At 41.7% G+C, this 20,223-nt stretch overlaps 1 protein-coding gene across 3 annotated transcripts in view; it reads left to right on the forward strand.

The window, feature by feature from the left end:
• ATP2C1 (ATPase secretory pathway Ca2+ transporting 1) overlaps nucleotides 1–20,223 on the forward strand; it is a 185,299-nt gene that overhangs the window by 153,049 nt on the left and 12,027 nt on the right. For all 3 annotated transcript variants that reach the window (XM_073678079.1, XM_073678078.1, XM_073678080.1), the window contains 8 exons: nucleotides 8,981–9,085; nucleotides 9,721–9,877; nucleotides 11,281–11,451; nucleotides 12,831–12,928; nucleotides 13,059–13,109; nucleotides 15,222–15,388; nucleotides 15,936–16,004; nucleotides 18,874–18,990. In XM_073678079.1, coding sequence (XP_073534180.1) covers nucleotides 8,981–9,085; nucleotides 9,721–9,877; nucleotides 11,281–11,451; nucleotides 12,831–12,928; nucleotides 13,059–13,109; nucleotides 15,222–15,388; nucleotides 15,936–16,004; nucleotides 18,874–18,990 — 935 coding nt within the window. The remainder of the gene's footprint in view (nucleotides 1–8,980; nucleotides 9,086–9,720; nucleotides 9,878–11,280; nucleotides 11,452–12,830; nucleotides 12,929–13,058; nucleotides 13,110–15,221; nucleotides 15,389–15,935; nucleotides 16,005–18,873; nucleotides 18,991–20,223) is intronic.

Genomic DNA, 20,223 nt, shown 5'->3' on the forward strand with positions numbered 1-20,223 from the left:
AAAATTCATTTATTTTTCTCATTAAAGTACACCCTGCACCCCATCTTGACTGAAAAAATAAAACAAATGTAGAAATTTTTGCAAATTTATTAAAAAAGAAAAACTGAAATATCACATGGTCATAAGTATTCAGACCCTTTGCTCAGACACTCATATTTAAGTCACATGCTGTCCATTTCCTTGTGATCCTCCTTGAGATGGTTCTACTCCTTCATTGGAGTCCGGCTGTGTTTAATTAAACTGATAGGACTTGATTTGGAAAGGCACACACCTGTCTATATAAGACCTCACAGCTCACAGTGCATGTCAGACCAAATGAGAATCATGAGCTCAATGGAACTGCCCAAGGAGATCAGAGACAGAATTGTGGCAAGGCACAGATCTGGCCAAGGTTACAAAAGAATTTCTGCATTACTCAAGGTTCCTAAGAGCACAGAAGCCAAACTGAGCAATCGTGGGAGAAGAACCTTGGTGAGAGAGGTATAGAAGAACCCCAAGATCACTGTGGCTGAGCTCCAGAGATGCAGTAGGGAGATGGGAGAAAGTTCCACAACGTCAACTATCCCTGCAGCCCTCCACCAGTCGGGCCTTTATGGCAGAGTGGTCCGACGGAAGCCTCTCCTCAGTGCAAGACATATGAAAGCCCGCATAGAGTTTGCTCAAAAACACATGAAGGACTCCCAGACTGAGAAATAAGATTCTCTGGTCTGATGAGACGAAGATAGAACTTTTTTGGTGATAATTCTAAGCGGTATTTGTGGAGAAAACCAGGCGCTGCTCATCAACTGCCAAATACAATCCCAACAGTGAAACATGGTGGTGGCAGCATCATGCTATGGGGGTGTTTTTCAGCTGCTGGGACAGGACGACTGGTTGCAATTGAAGGAAACATGAATGCGGCCAAGTACAGAGATATCCTGGATGAAAACCTCTTCCAGAGTGCTGTGGACCTCAGACTTGGCCGAAGGTTCACCTTCTAACAAGACAATGACCCTAAGCTTACTGCTAAAATAACAAAGGAGTGGCTTCAGAACAACTCTGTGACCATTCTTGACTGGCCCAGCCAGAGCCCTGACATAAACCCAATTGAGCATCTCTGGAGAGACCTGAAAATGGGTGTACACCAACGTTCACCATCCAACCTGACGTAACTGGAGAGGATCTGCAAGGAAGAATGGCAGAGGATCCCCAAATCCACGTGTGAAAAACTTGTTGCATCATTCCCAAGAGGACTCATGGCTGTACTAGCTCAAAAGGGTGCTTCTACTCAATACTGAGCAAAGGGTCTGAATACTAATGACCATGTGATATTTCAGCTTTTCTTTTTTAATAAATTTGTAAACATTTCTACATTTATAGTTTTTTTTTTTTTCAGTCAAGATGGGGTGCAGAGTGTACTTTAACCCCTTTAAAGCCCATGACGTATTCATACGCGTCTGTGCCCTGGGCTTTAAGAGCCTGACCGTATTAGTACCTCATGGCGATCGCCGGGTGTCAGCTGATTGTCACAGCTGACACCTGGTACTATGTGCAGGGAGCGGTCCCGCACCGCTCCCGGCACATTAACCCCCGCAATGCTGTGATCTAAGTCGATCGCAGCATTGCGGTGGCTAAGGAGAGGTGATCAGTATACTCGCCTCCTCTTCCGGCCTCCAGCGCTGTCTGCCGCGGCTTCCCGGATGTTGCCATGACGACCCAATGTCGTCATGACAACATCCGGGTCACCAGGCAGCAGGAAGATTTTTTGGTCATGCGCAGTACATGACCAAACTATCTTCTCACTGTGCAGCGCTGACAGCCTGCATGGCACAGGGATGGTGCCCCATCCCTATGCTATGCAGGTGATCAGAATAAAAAAAGTGAAAGTCCCATAGTGGGACAAAGTATACAAATAAAAAAAAATGTCAAAGTGAAAAAAAAAAAAATTGTAAAAATATAAAAAAAATAATCCACCAAAAATAAAAATATAATGTACCAATCAATAAATATTATGAAAACAAAAACAAACAATAAAAGTACATATATTTGGTATTGCCGCATCCGGAACGATGTGCCCTATAAAATTGTCCCACTAGTTAACCCCTTCAGTGAACACGGTAAAAAAATAAAAATAAAAAACGAAGCAAAAAACAATGCTTTATCATCATACCGCCAAACAAAAAATGGAATAACACGCGATCAAAAAGACGAATATAAATAAAAATGGTACCGCTGAAAACGTCATCTCGTCCCGCAAAAAACAAGCCGCCATACAGCTCCATCAGCCGAACAATAAAAAAGTTATAGCTCTCAGAATAAAGCGATGCAAAAAAATAATTTTTTCTATAAAATAGCTTTTATTGTGTAAAAGCGCCAAAACATAGAAAAACTATATAAATGTGGTACCGCTGTAAACGTACTGACCCAAAGAATAAAGCTACCATATCAATTTTACCACACGCGGAGCAGAATAAAAAACAAAATAAAAATTCCTGAATTGTTGCTTGTTTATTCTACCTCCCAAAAACCGGAATAGAAAGCAATCAAAAAATGTCACGTGCCTGAAAATGACACCCTTAAAAACGTCAACTCATCCCGCAAAAAACAAGCAGTCACATGACTGTCTGCCAAAATATAGAAACAATTATAGCTCTCAAAATATGGCGATGCAAAAACTAGATTTTACAAAATGTGTCTTTTAGTGTGTGACAGCTGTCAATCATAAAAACCCAATATGATTCTGGTATCTCTGTAGTCGCACCGACCCGAAGAATAAAGTCGTCTAATCACTTATACCACACAAGGAACGGCGTAAAAAATAAACGCTGGGGTTGGGGTTAGGGTTGTGCTAGGGTTAGGGTTTGTTTTTGTTTTTTTTCAAAAGTAAAAAAAAAAAAAAAAAAAATGACGATATATCAACTAGTGTTGAGCGCAAGTGCTCGTTATTTGAGTTTGCATCGGGTGCTTGGGTATGCACTGAGTATCGCGGGTGCTCGAGTCTCCGCCTCATATGCTTCGCGGCCAAAAAAACCTCGCGGGGATTGCCTGCCATGCACGAGCGATCCCCGCATGTTTTTTTTTTTGGGTGTCTAATAACCGTGAAACATGCGGGTGGGGACTCGAGCACCCATGATACATGGTGCATACCTGAGTACCCGATGCAAACTATAGTAGCGAGCACTTGCGCTCAAGACTAATGACACCTTATTCAATCTGATGACCTAACGTTATCAACTTCTGTGTTGTACCTCTGGGTTCAAAATGTTCACTATACCCCTTGATAAAATCCTTGAGGGGTGTAGTTTCCAAAATGGGGTCACTTGTGGGGGGTTTTCCACTATTTATGCACATCAGTGGCTCTCCAAACGCAACATGGCGTCCGCTCTCGATTCCAGCCGACTTTGCGTTCAAAAAGTCACACAGTGCTCCTTCCCTTCTGAACTCTGCCGTGCGCCCAAACACTGTATTTTCCCCACATATGGGGTATTGGCGTACGCAGGAGAAATTGCACAAAAGTTTTTGGGGTCCATTTTCTCATCTTACCCTTGTGAAATAAAAAAATTGGGGCTAAAACATCATTTTTGTGGAAAAAGTTAATTTTTTTTTTTATTTTCACGGCTCTATGTTATAAACTTCTGTAAAGGACTTGAGGGTTCAAGGTGCTCACCACACATCTAGATAAGTTCCCTGAGGGGTCTAGTTTCCAAAATGGTGTCACTTGTGGGGGGTTTCCACTGTTTAGGCACATCAGGGGCTCCCCAAATGCAACATGGCGTCCGCTAATTATTCAAGTAAATTTTACATTCCAAAAGTCTAATGGCTCTCCTTCCCTTCCGAACCCTGCAGTGTACCCAGATAGTGTTTTTTCCCCACGTATGGGGTATCTGCGTGCCCAGGGGAAATTGCACAACAAATTTTGGGGTCCATTTTTTCCTGTTACCCCTGCGAAAAAAAAATAAAAATTGGGTCGAAAGTAACATTTTTGTGAAAAAAGTTAAATGTTATTTTTTTTCTTCCACATTCCAAAAATTCCTGAGAAGCACCTGAAGGGTTAATAAAGTTCATGAATGTGGTTTTGAGCACCTTGAGGGGTGCAGTTTTTAGAATGGTGTCACTTTTGGGTACTTTCTGTCATAAAGACCTCTCAAAGTCACTTCAAATGTGTTGTGGTCCCTAAAAAAATGTTTTTTTAAATTTTGTTGGAAAAATGAGAAATCGCTGGTCAACTTTTAACCCTTATAGCTCCCCAATAAAAAAAAATAATTTTGGTTCCAAAATTGTGCTGATGTAAAGTAGACATGTAGGAAATGTTATTTATTAACTATTTTGTGTGACATATCTCTCTGATTTAAGGGCATAAAAATTCAAATTTTGAAAATTGCAAAATTTTCAACATTTTCGCCAAATTTCCGTTTTTTTCACAAATAAACGCAAGTGATATCGAAGAAATTTTACCACAATCATGAAGTACAATATGTCACGAAAAAACATTCTCAGAATCAGGGGAATCCGTTGAAGCGTTCCAGAGTAATTACCTCATAAAGTGACAGTGGTCAGAATTGTAAAAATTGGCCTGGTCATTAACGTGCAAACCACCTTGGGTTGTAAAGGGGTTAATGAGAAAAAAAATTAACTTTTTTAGAATTTACCAAATGGCTGCAATGGCTGTAAGTTATCCCCTTTCCATAGGATACTTCATAACTTCCTGATTGCTTGAGGTCTGCCTATTGGGGCCCCCACTGATCCAGTTTGAATGGAACAGAGGTTGAGCATGTGCACTCCCCCGTCATACAGTATATTCATAATGGGGGCAGTGCTCTGCTGTTTCTGGCAAGCTCATTAACCATGAATAGCACAGTGCTGCGCATGCTCCATTCACATGGGACTCTTCAGTGTCCTGTTCTCAGGATGGCAGGGGATCCCAGCGATCAGTAAGTTATTGATAGGGGATTACTTCTCATCTTGGTACAAACCCTTAAAGTAGGTGGTACATGTCAGAGTAACATCCGTATAAATGTCAGAATTAGGGTTTCCCAGCAGAACATAATCTGTAGCACGATTGCCTCTGCCTACATGTCGTCGTCTTCTAGTTTATGCTGCTTCTATCTGGTCTCCAGGTAGTAGACATGCATGCGCCCAGCCATCCACATGATGTGAAAGAAAGATTCCTCAGACCAGGCCACCTTGTTCCAGAACTCCATGGTCCACTTTTAATGTTCATCATCTTATTGTAATTGCTTTTTTCTACTGGTTTTCAGCAGTTTGCGCTGCATTAACCTTTCGATAGGATCACACCAGATGGGCTAGCCTTTACTAATCAACAGTAATAGTTTTACTTGGGCATCCATGACCCTGACACTTGTTAGCCAGGTGTCCTTTCTTGGGCCACTTTTGATGGGTGTTAGCACTGCATATCAAGAACACCCTTATGACCTATAGGTGTAGAGATGGTCTGATGAGTGGTATATTCATCATAATTGCTATCTGATCAGAGTTTGGATCATTAATGTTTTCCCACTTTCCGGCTTCCGACTTTAAGAACTGTTCACCTGCTGCCTAATATACTGCACCCCTTAACAAGTTGTCATTTGTCTTGAGAATCTGTAACATTCACTCCACCTGTCAGTATTTCTCATGCTATGGCTGATAAGTGTGTTTAGTAGTCCTGGTCCTTAAACTGCACTTCTGTGTAACTTATGTGGTTGTGTCATGTAGACAGCGATGCAGCCAATCATTAAACTCAACAGCTTGTGCTCGCTGAGCTCAGTGATTGGCTGCAGCTCTGTTGACATTGCGACACTACTGCAGGGAAACTGATACTGGGAGCAGAAATGGAGACTCTGCACTGGACCCGGGGAGGGTGAGGAATGCTCTGTTTTATTGTTTTACAACAGAGTATGGCTCTAAATAAGATACATTATTATCCTATAGTATTCTGGGAATATTCTCCATATTTTTTTTGTTTTTCAAATTTTTTTCAAATCTGAAAATTACCGGTAGTGGAGGGAAAAAATGCATACATGTTAAAGGAGTTGTCTGGGACTAAGATATTATCCATGGATAGGTGATTAATATCAGATCAGTGGGGGTCCGACACGGCATGATCAGCTGTTATCTACTATGGTGGCCCCCAGATTTAAAGATGCCCCAGCTCCGTACATTGTTTATTGGCTGCTGCAGGGTACTGCACCTTATCTCCCATTCACATGGATAGGAGCGGATACTAAACAACATGTGGAGCCGCGCCGCTCTGGTTTTGTACACCGATGACATTGGCCGCTGCTGGAGTACAGAACAGCTGATTTTTGGAGATGCCGAGTGTCTCAACCCCACTGATCTTATATTGATGAATAATTTTAAAAGGATACCTCATCAATATGTTTGTCCCGCCCCCCCCTCCCAAAAAGTGTTACTTTATCTGATCCAAACCTAACCCAAATCTGAACATATAAGTATTGTGGGTTGAAGTGAGGTGATGGGATGGAATATGTTATCCCATAAGCAATATTGCTGCAATAACTTATCCTAAAACCATAAATCTGTCTCTATATTGATCTGCTGTAGTGAATGTAATTACGGTGGGTGGATGGTAATTTGGTTGCAGACTGATTACGGTATATTTGTTTCCAGCTGTTGGCTGCTCAATGTGATGGTTGCCATCTAGTGGCCATTGGAATAAGTGTCATTTTTATATAGTATGGTATTTCTGTGCAAAACAATTTTCTTTTTCATGTATTCTTATGACTATCCAAGTGTCTGCCTCCTATTAAAGTGCCCTTCTAGCATGTAGTACACCATACTATTGTGTACAAGACTCCTCCTGTATGACTACCAGGTTATGACCACTGGCCTGAATATTGTTTAGTCTTTTTTTTTGCCATAGTTACTGTATGGATTGCTCTTTGTATACAGAAGTGACCGTTATATATATTGAACCAGTTGGAACTTTTAACAAAAATGCTAACTCTTTTAAGGTTAAAGGTTATACAAAGTTGTTGTGTTTTTTTATTTTAAAAAATGAACAAATTAAAAAAAGTAAAATGTACACTTGTGTGAAAAGTCTTTGCCCCCTTCCTGATTTCTTATTCTTTTGCATGTTTGTCACACTTAAATGTTTCAGATCACAAAATAAATTTAAATATTAGACAAAGAGAACACAAGTAACCACAAGATGCAGTTTTTAAATGAAGGTCTTTATTATTAATGGAAAAAGAAATCCAAACCTACAGGGCCCTGTGTGAAAAAGTGATTGCCACCCCGTTCCCCTTAAAACATAAATTAGTGGTGGTTTTTCACATCTTTGGGAAGCTGAGTTCAATTTCCCTACCACACACAGGCCTGATTATTGCCACACCGGTTCTCTATCAAGAAATCACTTATATAGGACCTGCCTGACAAAGTGAAGTAGACCAAAATATCCTCAAGCTAGACATCATGTCGTGATCCAAAGAAATTCAGGAACAAGTGCGAAACAAAGTAATTGAGAGCAGCCTGGAAAAGGTGTTAAAGCCATTTCTAAAGCTTTGGGACTCCAGTGAACCACAGTGAGAGCCATTATCCACAAATGGCGAAAACATGGAACACTGGTGAACCTTCCCAGGAGTGGCCGGCCGACCCAAAATTACCCCAAGTGCGAAGCGACGACTCATCCAAGAGGTCACAAAACACCCCACAACAACGCATAAAGAACTGCAGGCCTCACGTGCCTTAGTTAAGGTCAGTGTTCGTGACTCTACCATAAGAAAGAGACTGGGCAAAACTGGCATGCATGGCAGAGTTCCAAGACGAAAACCACTGCTGAGCAAAAACATAAAGGCTCGTCTCAGGTTTGCCAGAAAACATCTTGGTGATCACCAAGGCTTTTGGCAGAATTCTCTGTGGACTGACGAGACAAAAGTTGAACTTTTTGGAAGGTGTATGTCCCATTACATCTGGCATAGAAGTAACACAGCATTTCATAAAAGGAACATCAGAACAGTAAAATATGGTGGTGGTAGTGTGATGGTCTTGGGTTGTTTTGCTGCTTCAGGACCTGGAAGACTTGCTTTGGTAAATGGAACCATGAATTCTGCTCTCCACCAAAAAATCCTGAAGGAGAATGTCCGGCCATTTGTTCATGACCTCAAGCTGAAGCGCACTTGGGTTATGCAGCAGGACAATGTTCCAAAACACACCAGCAAGTCCACCTCTGAAAGTCTTAATAAAAACAAAATTAAGACTTTGAAATGGCCTAGTCAGAGTACTGACCTTAATCCGATTGAGATGCTGTAGCATGACCTTAAAAAGGCGGTTCATGCTCAGAAATCCTCTAATGTGGCTGAATTACAACAATTTTGCAAAGATGAGTGGGCAAAATTCCTCCAGAGCGTTGTAAAAGACTCATTGCCAGTTATCGCAAACGCTTGATTGCATTTGTTGCTGCTAAGGGTAGCCCAACCAGTTATTCGGCTTGGGGGCAATCACTTTTTCCAACAGGGCCCTGTAGGTTTGGATTTCTTTTTCCCTTATTAATAAAGACCTTCATTTAAAAACTGCATTTTGTGGTTACTTGTGTTCTTTGTCTAATATTTAAATTTGTTTTGTGATCTGAAACATTTAACAAATGTGCAAAAGAATAAAAAATCCTGAAAGGGGCAAACACTTTTTCATACCACTGTATATGTGTGAAACTTTTTCATGATCATTCTGCCAGTACTATAGGGGCTGGAAATTCTCTGCCTCACTTCCCAGCATGCTCTGTGCCTGCCATGTGTCCAGTAGCTCCCCTCTGATTTGGTGGTATGCAGTTTGGCAGACATTAGGAATGCCCCTCCCCCACTGCCTCTGCCGCTATAGGATTACATCTGACAACCAGTTAGTTGGGAAACACCTATAGGAAATCTGTCTGTGGTACAGGCAAAATGAATCTCAGTCCTGCAAGGCAATAACTATACAATGCATGACCTTAATGCATTTTCACATTGTATTATGGCCATTTGAATAACTAAGGCATTACTTGTAGATGGGCCTTGAGGGGCTGCGGCATGACTATATTCGGAAGGCAGAATACCCATTCAGCTCCGAACAGAAGTGGATGGCTGTGAAGTGTGTGCACAGAACTCAGCAGGTATGTGGCTATTTCCCGGCAGAAGAACCTTTGAATAAAGCTGCCCCACGTACTGTGCTTGGCTTGATGACAGCAGAAGATGTTCAGATTAAAATTTGGGGTAACTTTTTTTGTAAATCCCACTCCCCTAGACTTGCTCAATAAAGCCTAGGATAAAAAAAACCTATGCAAGTTTGTGTAAACGGTGCGATATTCAGTTTTCTTACTATGCAGCTGGAGTGCTCCAGGGAGTGATGACTACACAGGCATAAAGTTACAGGTCTACTCTACTTAAAGGGGCTGTCCATACAGCTGATGTAGATGACCTGTTCTATTGAATAGGAGCTAATATGGAGTTCTCAACAGCGGCACTGCTCATTAGACTGCTGCTGATTGGTGGTAAGACCTGATGTCGGACCCCCAGCGATATAATAGCAATGACCAATACTAATGATGGGTCATCAAAATTAGACGCCTGGACAACAACCCCTTTTAATCTATTAAAAAAGAAAAAAAAAAGTTCTACTTTGCTAAAAGGGGGAGGATACTAAAATTATTGCGTGTAACAAAATAAGCCATGTGAACTGCCAGCGTGCATCTAAAACTGCTGTGTCCACTGTGTTAAATACAAAGTGCTTTATTGTCATTGTTTCCAGGATAAGGTGGAGATTTGCTATATGAAAGGGGCCTATGAGCAAGTGGTTCGATATTGCACAACGTACAACAGCAAAGGCCACAATTTACCGCTCACTCAGCAGCAAAAAGAGCTGTACCATCAGGAGACGGCATACATGGGCACCGCAGGCCTGCGAGGTAAGGCGTTGTCACCGCAACATTTTTCTTGCCATGTATCACTCGTAGGTGAAAATGGCATCAAGCTAAGACACGTTATCAGCTGTTTATGATGTATCCTTTGAAAGGACACTAAAGGCCTATAGGTAACGATGCTGCTGTTGATGGCACGTGTGTGATGCCACCTATTTCATCCCTCAAACGGCTAAATCATCAAACTCATTAACGCCACGTCTTATCCATTTGATGAATGCTACACAGTGGCTTCCATCACCCACAGGTTACCATGTTAAATAAATAAAAAAAAGTACACCATGTACACTTTAAGTATACAGCTCTGTGACAGCAAGACAGAGGCCATATGGACACTTTTCACCTCCATCTGGCTGGAGTTTTATGGACCTGTTTAGCATGGCCGATGAGAAGGTTTCTCAATGTATATGCTACATTTTAACAGGCCCTTAGACTTTTCTAAATCTCCCCTTTCTATAATTGTTCTAGTAGATCTAAAGTTAGATCTGATGCAGCTTTATGTATAGTGTTGATGACCATATCCACCACTTAATATCTACATATTTTATGACGACCTGCATGTTCTCCATGGTAACAGACTACAAACAAACGCTGTGTAGTCAGATGCCATATTCATGTTGCCTTCCATCTGTCCTCTACTTCTTGTTTTGCCTGCCATATTATTATTATTATTATTATTATTATTATTATTATTATTATTATATTTTTATTAGTAGTTGGAGAGAGATGACATTCTTTTGACTGTCAGATCAAAAAGCAAAGATTGTTTCTAGTCTGTAACCATAAAGACACATAGGTCTGCAGAGATGCTGTAGACTTAAATGGGTTATCCGGGACTATTCAATTTTTTTTTTTTACTATGGTCCTAAGAACTAACAGGAAGGTAGTTGCAAACCAGCTGCCTGTTGTGCCCAGTGCGATCTCTTCCGGTCACAGACCACTCCTGCCTGCGATTCAGCTTCTTCCTCTGACATCACGTCAACAGAGCTGCGGCTTCTCTTCTGCGCTGATTTTTTGCTGGGGCATGCCTGCCAATGTCCTGCTGATTGACAGCCGGCTCCTGCATAACTGTGAGAAGCTGACGGTCAATCAGCATGACGTCAGCAGTCACACCCTGTCGACAGAACAGCCTGGAAGAAGAAAAGCTACTTAGTGGACATGGAGCAGCTGAATCGCCTTCAGGAGCAGTCGGTGACCGCTTTGAGCCGCCGCCGGGTAGAACAGACAGGTAGTTAACAACTACCTTTTTTAGTGTTTAGACCCGTAGTAAAAAAATAAAATTGTCCTGGATAGCACCTTTTAAGACGCTAGGATATTTTTAATAAGGAATATTTTATAAAATCTGTCTCCATCATTTCCCTAATATTCTTAATCCGTATCTTTCCTTGCAGTTATTGCACTGGCATCTGGTCCAGAGTTGGGACAGCTTACATTTTTGGGCTTGGTGGGAATAATCGACCCTCCTCGAACCGGTGTAAAGGAAGCGGTCACTACCCTTATTCGCTCTGGTGTCTCAATTAAAATGATCACTGGGGATTCCCAAGAAACAGCCGTGGCCATTGGTATGGAAACAAACTAAATGTGGATACTGTGAAATATTGCGACTCTTGGACTTGGCTCCATGTGATTTCTTCCATAGATGTCCTCCGAGTAGTAGTAATGTTAAGATGCCGGCTGGCTATTTTTTTTCTGACCTGTGTCCTTAAGTTATGGAGATGCGTTAAGTGGTATAATTTACTGAAAGCTCCCTCTTTCATTAAGTGCTTTTACATCGCTTGACTCGCCAAGGTCGATTGGCCTGTTAAAATACATACAATAAAATGAGCATGTGGCGTCCTAATAAGAGCTTTTTTCACAGAAAACGATTTCTGCTTCACTCACTTTCCACTTGAATTATCAAGTGCATTTTTCTCATTAAAACTCCATTTTACTTTAGTGGATTAAATGGCTTCTCCCTCCCGGCCTGCCTCCTCTAATGCTGGTAGAATTATTCACACTTTCATCTACTGATCGAGCCTCATGGACGCGTCGCCTTGCTTTATTAGTTCCATCCTGCACGATCCCGGATTTGTTTGGGTTGCAGACAAATGTTGCCTGTTTGTTTAATTCATTAACACAGGACGTCTGTCTATAGACTGTCAGTAGGTCTGGCAATACTCGAGTGAAAAACTCTGCAAGCTTGTTAGCTATATGTTATTGGAAATTAAACAGGAGGGCAATATGAGGTGGTGACTGACTGCAAATCTAGGAATAAATAAAATGTTTAAAACGCCTGGCTTGAAGGGGTCGTTTACACAGTAATTGTTAAAAAAAAAAAAAAAAAAAAAAAAAGCAAATTAAGCTTTACTTACTCTCCCGGGGTTCAGCGCTGTGTTTCCACCGCTGCCCCATTCTCTGGCTGCAGTGGTGATATCACATTGACAGCGCTGCAGGAATCGCTCAGCAGCTCGTGCCTTTTACATTCGCAGCGACTGCACAGTGATTGGCTGCAGCTCTGTCAACTTGATGTCCCCTCTGCAGCTAAACAAAGATTGGGGCAACACAGCGCTGGACTTTGGGAGGGTAAGTAATGCTTAGTTTCTTTTTTTTAACAAGTAACTGAGCAAATGCGCAAAAGTGTCTTGAAAGGGGGCAACCCCCTTTAAAGAGATTTTTGGCATTCCTTCCTAACACTGACTAACCTCTGTTTGTGTTGAAAGCTCTATTTCTGAATCCCTGCCATGGCCTGATAGGCCAGGTGGCCTGCATAGTAATGGCCACTGTATTATTTATGAAAAGAATTGTGGTCGAAACCACCCGTTGCGCCTTGGCCAACCAAGCACGCTCTAGAAATCTGTTGATATTTAAAGCACTTACAAGACAGAACCAGAAATCTTCTGTAAGCACGCGCTCATTTTCATGTTTCTCATTGTGATGGCCCTATACATATTCCTCCACACAGCTAGTCGTCTTGGCTTCTATTCGAACGGCCTGCAGTCGCTTTCTGGCGAGGAGGTGGATACAATGGACATTCAGCAGCTGTCCCAGATGGTACCTAAGGTCCGTAAGCCTTCATTGTGATTGTGTCACATTACATGAGATCTACAATTCTGTTCTATATGTGTTTTTTTTTTTCTTTCTTGTATTCATCTTATTGTGTAATCAGCTCCATTTTAATTGTATATTCAAGGTATCCGTGTTTTACCGAGCCAGTCCAAGGCACAAGTTAAAAATTGTAAAGGTAAGTTGGTGTCTTTTTAATGTATATTTCAGGGATTTGCCTACGGAAGACTTTGGCTCAGAAGAAAATTTTTATAAAGCACAGATGTCTTTCTCTTTCGCCTTGTGAGGTTGGCTTTTTTACTAGCCTTTTTGTGCAAAAATCCAATATCTCTAAATCTGGCCTATGTACTTAAAAAAAAAAAAAAAAAAAAAAGTATTACTATACAGTGGGGAAAACAAACCAAGCTAGATTAAAGTGTACCTACGGTAAAAATTACAGACCTCTCCATTCTTTGTAGGTGGGAAAACTTGCAAAATCATCAGTGTATCAAATTCTTATTTTCTCCACTGTATGTAGGTATACTACTTGTAAAACAACAAGCCCTCGCATAGCTCCATAGCCTGAAAAAGAAACAGTTTGAGTTTCAGACAATAACACAAGCAAATTTTTTTCTCTTTTACAAATTTCTGTATTTTTTGGGCTTTTTTTTTCCACCACTTAAATTAAAAAAAAAAAAAAAAAAAGTTATTCATGTTTGATATCTCCGTAATCGTACTGACCTATAGAATTATATTACCAGGTCATTTTTTCTGTATAGTCAAAACTGTAAATAGAAAATACAAAAAACCATTGTCAAATTGCACTTTTTTTGCAATTTTGCCACACTTAAAAAATTTCTTCACGCTTTTCATTACATCACATGATAAAATGAATGGTGTCATTTAAAAGTACAAGATGTCCTGCAAAAAATAAGCCCTCAGTGTCAACAGAAAAATAAAGAAGTTGTGACTTTTGGAAGAAGGAGAGAAAGAAACCGAAAATAGCAGTGTTGGGTAGGGGTTAATTGTATAGGTTAACATTCACTGCTGTATTCTATCAGAGGGACAGGTTTTCTGTGAATCCAACCCTAAAATGGGTTATCAGTGTCCGATCGGTGGGGATGCAACACTTGACACACTCAACAATCACAAGTTTCTACCCTTGATGATGACCTGATGGAAACCTTGAATGCGGCTGCATTGTGCTGCTCTGCTCAATGTATTGCAGTTGGGTACTGCAGATCAGATCCTAGCAGTTGATTGGTGGGGGTGTCCGGTGTTGGACCTGCAGGGAATGTTCCCACGATGCAGATTTGAAGCAGAAATTTCCTGAGCATTTCTGCATCTCCTTGGCAGAAAAAAGGCATGTGGATTTTACATGTGTTTTTCAAGCATTTTTTCATGCTTTTATGCATGCGTTTTTTTCAAGCGGTTTTCCAAGCGATTTTAGCATCACTTGGAAAGTGCTTGACAAGTTGGTCACACAATATAAATCCATGCAACTGGCATGGATTTATGTTGTGTGACCAACTTATGAGGAGATTTCTGCTTCAATTCGTGCATCTAGTGTAAATAAAAAGAATTAAAAAGTTAAAAAGAAAAATAAAAACCTTATACTCACCTCTCCGGCGGCGATCCTCTCTCCTCGGCGGACCGCGGTGTACTGGCAGGACCTGCGGTGACTTCATTTAATCAGCTGATGGTCACGCGACCCTCACCTGACCGCTGACGTCAGCGGTCGCGTGAACATCAGCTGACTAAATGACGTCACCGCAGGTCCTGGCAGAACATCGGGGGCTGCCGAGGAGAGATGATCGCTGCCGGAGAGGCGAGTATGAATATTTTTTTTTATTTTTAAATTTTATAATTCTTTTTAACTTGCAGGTACGATGGTACCCGGGTCGGATGAGAGTCTCCTCTTCTCCTGACCCGGGTACCATCCGTGCATTGAACCGCATAATATCCGCATGTATACATGCGGATGTTATGCGGTTCAATGCAAGTCTATGGGCGTGATTTCGCCGCGAAATCACGCCCAAATTGGTTGTGCTGCAGATTTTTCCACAATGATAATCCGCAGCTGAAGTTTCCGCAGCATGTGCACAGCACATGCGGATTATCATTGGGAAACATGGCAGACATCTTAAGCTATTTTAATGCGTTTTGAAATGCATTAAATCTGCATCGTGGGCACACAGCCTCAATGTTCTGATATTAATGACTTATCCTAAAGATAGATCATCAGTCACAAATGCCCGAGGAACCACTTTCAGGTCAGTAATCAATGTAAATGAAATTCTGTTTACTTCAGAGCTTGCAGAACATTGGTGCCGTTGTAGCAATGACGGGAGATGGTGTGAACGACGCAGTTGCCTTGAAAGCTGCAGACATTGGGGTTGCCATGGGCAAGACTGGAACGGATGTCTGTAAAGAGGCAGCTGACATGATCCTGGTGGAGGATGATTTTCATACAATTATGTGAGTCCTATGTGAATCCATTATGAAAATTCTTGGAAAATTGAACATTTGGCGGTTCTCTCAATTTTAATGCTTAATATGTATTTTTCAATCTGTTTTACTCGCCTTTAGAGCACACATATAATGTACAGATCGTAGCATTTCAGACCATGTTGATTGCATTTAAATGTAAAGCATTATATTATCTGCTGGTGCGGACGTCACATTTATCTGATTCTGTAAGTATCACTTATTTTCTGGTACCGCAAGAATAGTGGTTACTTGGTTAGTGACTCTAGACGTTCAATGCAGCTAATCTAGTTAACGATGTATAAAATGTACCTGAGCATTCCGGATGTCGTGATACTAACCGAGCTGCCGGCCAGGATTCATTACTCAGAAGTACTGTATGCTATTACTGAAATGCTGCTATTGCTAGGACAGGTTTAGTTTCAGGTAGAGCTTTTTTTTGGTCATGTCCGTTAGCCCGTCATTGAGACCTTTTCATTTGCACTTTACAAGATCATCGCCTGAGACTAAACAGGATGTGAAATGATTTCTATTTCAGGTCCGCGATTGAAGAGGGGAAAGGAATCTACAACAACATTAAAAATTTTGTTCGCTTCCAGCTTAGCACGTAAGTTGAGCAAGCTCTAGGGAGAGTAATGTTATCCATGATACGTGTAAGGTAGCAAACCATTTACAGTCCAAAGGCATGTATATCCAGCCAAATATAGGGAGGAAAGCACTCGTCTTTATGCAGTACAGCTCAAAAAGGATCTTTCACCAGTTGGAGCATGTTGGACTGGCCGTATCATAGAATAGTGGCTGCACAGCTGAATAAAATGTGTTTTTTATTTTTCTCATCCCTGTTGCAGAGATATTGACTTGTAAGGTTTAGATTATAATTCATGATGAGCTGAACAGGGCGTTATCAGAGATTCTCTGTGGGAGTGTTCTTTGTCACCTGAATGACTGTCCATTCATAAATAGGAGGTCTCATGCAGGGCAAAATGAGCTGAGAAGGTTAGAAGAAAATACTTTCTCCTATGAGATGTAATGATAGGCAGGCCTGACCTCTGCTGCTGTTGTATGGTATAAAGCAGAGCGGAGTGTGGTTACAAACACTTCCAAATGTTCTCTCACGATAGTAATTGGAGAGGGGCCGAGCTGCAGGAAGAGAGTAGCAGAGGTGTTTGTAATCACACTCAACTCTGCTGTGTGTTCCTTCCCCCATCCTGACTGCTGTGAAAAGAGATCTGGAAGTATTTGTAATTTCACTCAGCATTGCTCTATACTACACAATAGCTGCAGAGGTGAGAGCTGGACTGTCTCTCCTGTGAGACCTGTAAGGACAAAGCATGTTTCTCTGAACTTCTGGGGGCTTGCACCCCCACAAAAATCTAAAAAACAAATCATTTTTATTTATTTTTTTATAGCATAAAGTTCCACTAAAATATGTTTTGTTTATATGAGGAATATATATGATAGTTCTGTATTGTCAGGGGTGGAACTTTAAGCTGCAGTTTTAGCCAGCTGCTGCTTTTTTGGTTTAGGTTTGATTTTGTATTTTAAACATTGTGCTCCTCATAAGGTAAAAAAAGACCTTTTGGGAGCATTCCAATGTTTGTTTTAATTTAATTTTTATTGCTGATTTTCCCAGTTAGAGGGGCATACAGCTTCCTGAGATACACTTTAGAGCCACTCTGGGTCTGCTGTGAACCAGTAAGAGTAATGGCTGCTTCATGATCTGCACACACAGCTTCATCTTTGTCGTTGATGTTGGCTCCCCGCTCCACAGCTGCGCGATCTCTGGGCCGCTGCAGACTCTAAGGATGTTTAAGAACATCTTTGTCGAATCCTGTAAATATAATCCCACACTTGGGTTCCACAATCAATTCATTCTCACTTGTAGTAGCAGTTCACAAAAAACTATGTCGTTATATGCTGTTGTCACATGCCTACAAGCTAATGTAAGGGTGATAACTAATGTGGCTGCGCTTTTGCAAGAATGCAATTTCCCTACGTGCCCGTGGTCTCTGACAAATGTTCAAAAACCACCATCTATTGTAAAATGATTAAAGGAGTTGTCTGAACGTCTTAATTGAGTAAAATTGAAAAAATTCTCTCCGTTCTTTTAGAACGGATGCAAATTTTCAATTTTATAGGCTATCTTGTAATAAAGGAGTGCAGCGCTTAAAAGCTCTTTGCTATTAAGCTTGTAAGTGCTGCTCTGAAGCTGTCCAGATTGCTAGATCCAGCTCGATTCAGTGCCCTGCACTCCTCCAATGTTGCAGAAGCAAAACTACCTCTGCTTGCTGCATGGGAGAGTGCATTGTTTAGACCAGCAGTGCGACCATGCCAAACGGTCAATCTTTAAGGGACCGTGTCAGCACAAAATGACTGTTGAAACCAAGTACAGGCACTTGGTGCATCATGGCAGGCACCATCACTTAAGTGCCACCTGCTTGGTTTCCATCTATCTCCGCTCTTCTCTGGCCCATTGAAGCAAGAGCTGTCAACCACAGAAGAGGGGGTGGAGATTGAGGGAAACCAAGCAGGTGGGAAGGTGAATATAAATGATTGACCCTGCTGTGAAGCACTGAGAGGAGGGACTTAATCTGAACAGTCATTTTGTGCTGACAGTCCCTTTAACGAGCACACCGCCGCTTGGCAAGCAGGACCCCAGGAGACAAAACAGCTGTTCAGTCCTGAAAAGAGTTGATTAAATGACTCCTGTTAGGCTGTGTTCACACCATGTTTTTTTCAGCGGTTTTTTTTTTTTTTCTGCATCAAAACGTGATCTCTTGCCCGGAGGTTGTTCAGGATTTTTTTGCTTTTTTTTCCAGCGTTTTTTGTCTCTTATATGCATGTACATGAAGTTCAGTGGGAAAAAAAAATCTCATTCTGGTTTTAAAACCAAAAACGCTAAAAACCTGACACCTGCGTTTTTTATGCATTTTTTTCACCACCCATTTCTTCCAATGGGTGAAAAAACGCTGAAAGAAGTGACATGCTCTATTTTGCAAAAAAAAAAAAAAAACATGCAAAGCACAAAATCCTGAAAAAAAAAAAAACATGATGTGTGCATGAGATTTCTGGAATCTCATAGACTTAGCTGTTACTGTAAAACACAGCTGAAAATTTGCATAAAAAATGCATAAAAAAAACATGATGTGTGAACATAGCCTAAGACAGCCTTTTCAGTGAGGCGGAGAAGCATGGATTAAATAACAATGGAGAGCGATAACGTCCTGTACATTTACAGAAACTCGGAAGGAAAAAACAAACATGCAGGTTACGCACATTTCTGACAGCACTACATTAAGTACACGACTACAGATGCCCAAGAGGGGAGAGACTTCTTTGTTTTCGGGAACTATAGGTACAGGGTAAATGACCAGGAGCATATAGTGTCACATTCTTAGATCTTATGGACTTCTGTTTAATCCTCTGTACAACATTAGTTCATGGTGTTTCATTACATCTTTTGCTTATATCTTTAGGAGCATTGCAGCATTGACTTTAATATCCCTTGCTACATTGATGAACTTTCCAAATCCTTTAAATGCCATGCAGATTTTGTGGATCAACATAATTATGGATGGCCCTCCTGCTCAAAGGTAAAGAACACACAAAGGCAGCAGAGACAAACCAGGGAACTATACAGTGTAAAAAGCATGTAATGCTGCCAGATAAGGAGCCGAACCTCAAGCTGCAAGTCTAAAGCCCCCGTCTCACATAGCGAGATCGCTAGCGAGATCGCTGCTGTGTCACGGTTTTGGTGACGCAACAGCGACCTCACCAGCGATGTCGCTATGTGTGACACTTTGCAACGATCAGGCCCCTGCTGTGAGGTTGCTGATCGCTGCAAAGTGTCCTGGACCATTTTTTGGTCGTTGCTCTCCCGCTGGTCAGCACACATCGCTGTGTGTGACCAGCGGGAGCAGCGATCAGGCTGGTAACCATGATAAACATCGGGTTACTAGGGGCACACGCGCACCTAGTAACCCGTTGTTTATCATGGTTACGAGCCTGCTAAAGTGAGCGGTAACCTCCCACTCACCGTAGCAGAGTGGTAACCATGATAAACAACGGATTACTAGGTGCGCGTGTGCCCCTAGTAACCCGATGTTTATCATGGTTACCAGCCTGCTCCTGCTTCAGCAGGCTGGTAACCAGGAGCAGGACATCGTGGAAAGATTCTTCCCACGATGTCGCTGCTCCCCTGATCGTTGGTGAGCCTGCCTGTTTGACAGCTCACCAGTGACCACATAGCGACGCAGCAACGATCCCTGACAGGTCGTATCGTTGTCTGGATCGCTGCAGCGTCGCTAAGTGTGACGGGGCCTTAAGTGTTGGAGAAGAGACAGAACTGCACATTTATCAATGCTAGACAATATTAAGAGGTGGCCCTTCTATGAAAGTGGTTCATGCTGTTTGAGAAATATGGTGCATCTTAAAAATTTAGTACAGTCTAAGGGCCTGAATCCTCAAAGTGGTTTTGCCAGAATATTGGTGCTGGGGTTCCTGCAGGCATCCGTGGATTTCGGTCTGATCTCACGAGCTGGTCGCGGTTCTCCTGACCCTAGCGTAACGGCTTTATATATTTCTATGAGGCATTCACATTCAGGTTGGGAGATCTGCGGCCAGTCCCTCCTCTTACCGATTTGCACGGATGTCTGCATGAGCTCTTAAACAACTGGAAATGAAATATCCAGGCAAAAATGGGATTGTTGGTCAGTGCGGTCTCGTGTAGAACAGATTTTTCCTCTGTCCATTACCAGAAAACCACTATTGTATTTGTAAGCACTAGTGTTGAGCGAACATACTCTGATAACGTGCTATCCAAGCAT

Source organism: Phyllobates terribilis, unplaced genomic scaffold (assembly GCF_046119375.1).
Source record: "Phyllobates terribilis strain yellow unplaced genomic scaffold, ASM4611937v1 Scaffold_4__5_contigs__length_816908805, whole genome shotgun sequence".
NCBI classification, from domain to species: Eukaryota; Metazoa; Chordata; class Amphibia; order Anura; family Dendrobatidae; genus Phyllobates; species Phyllobates terribilis.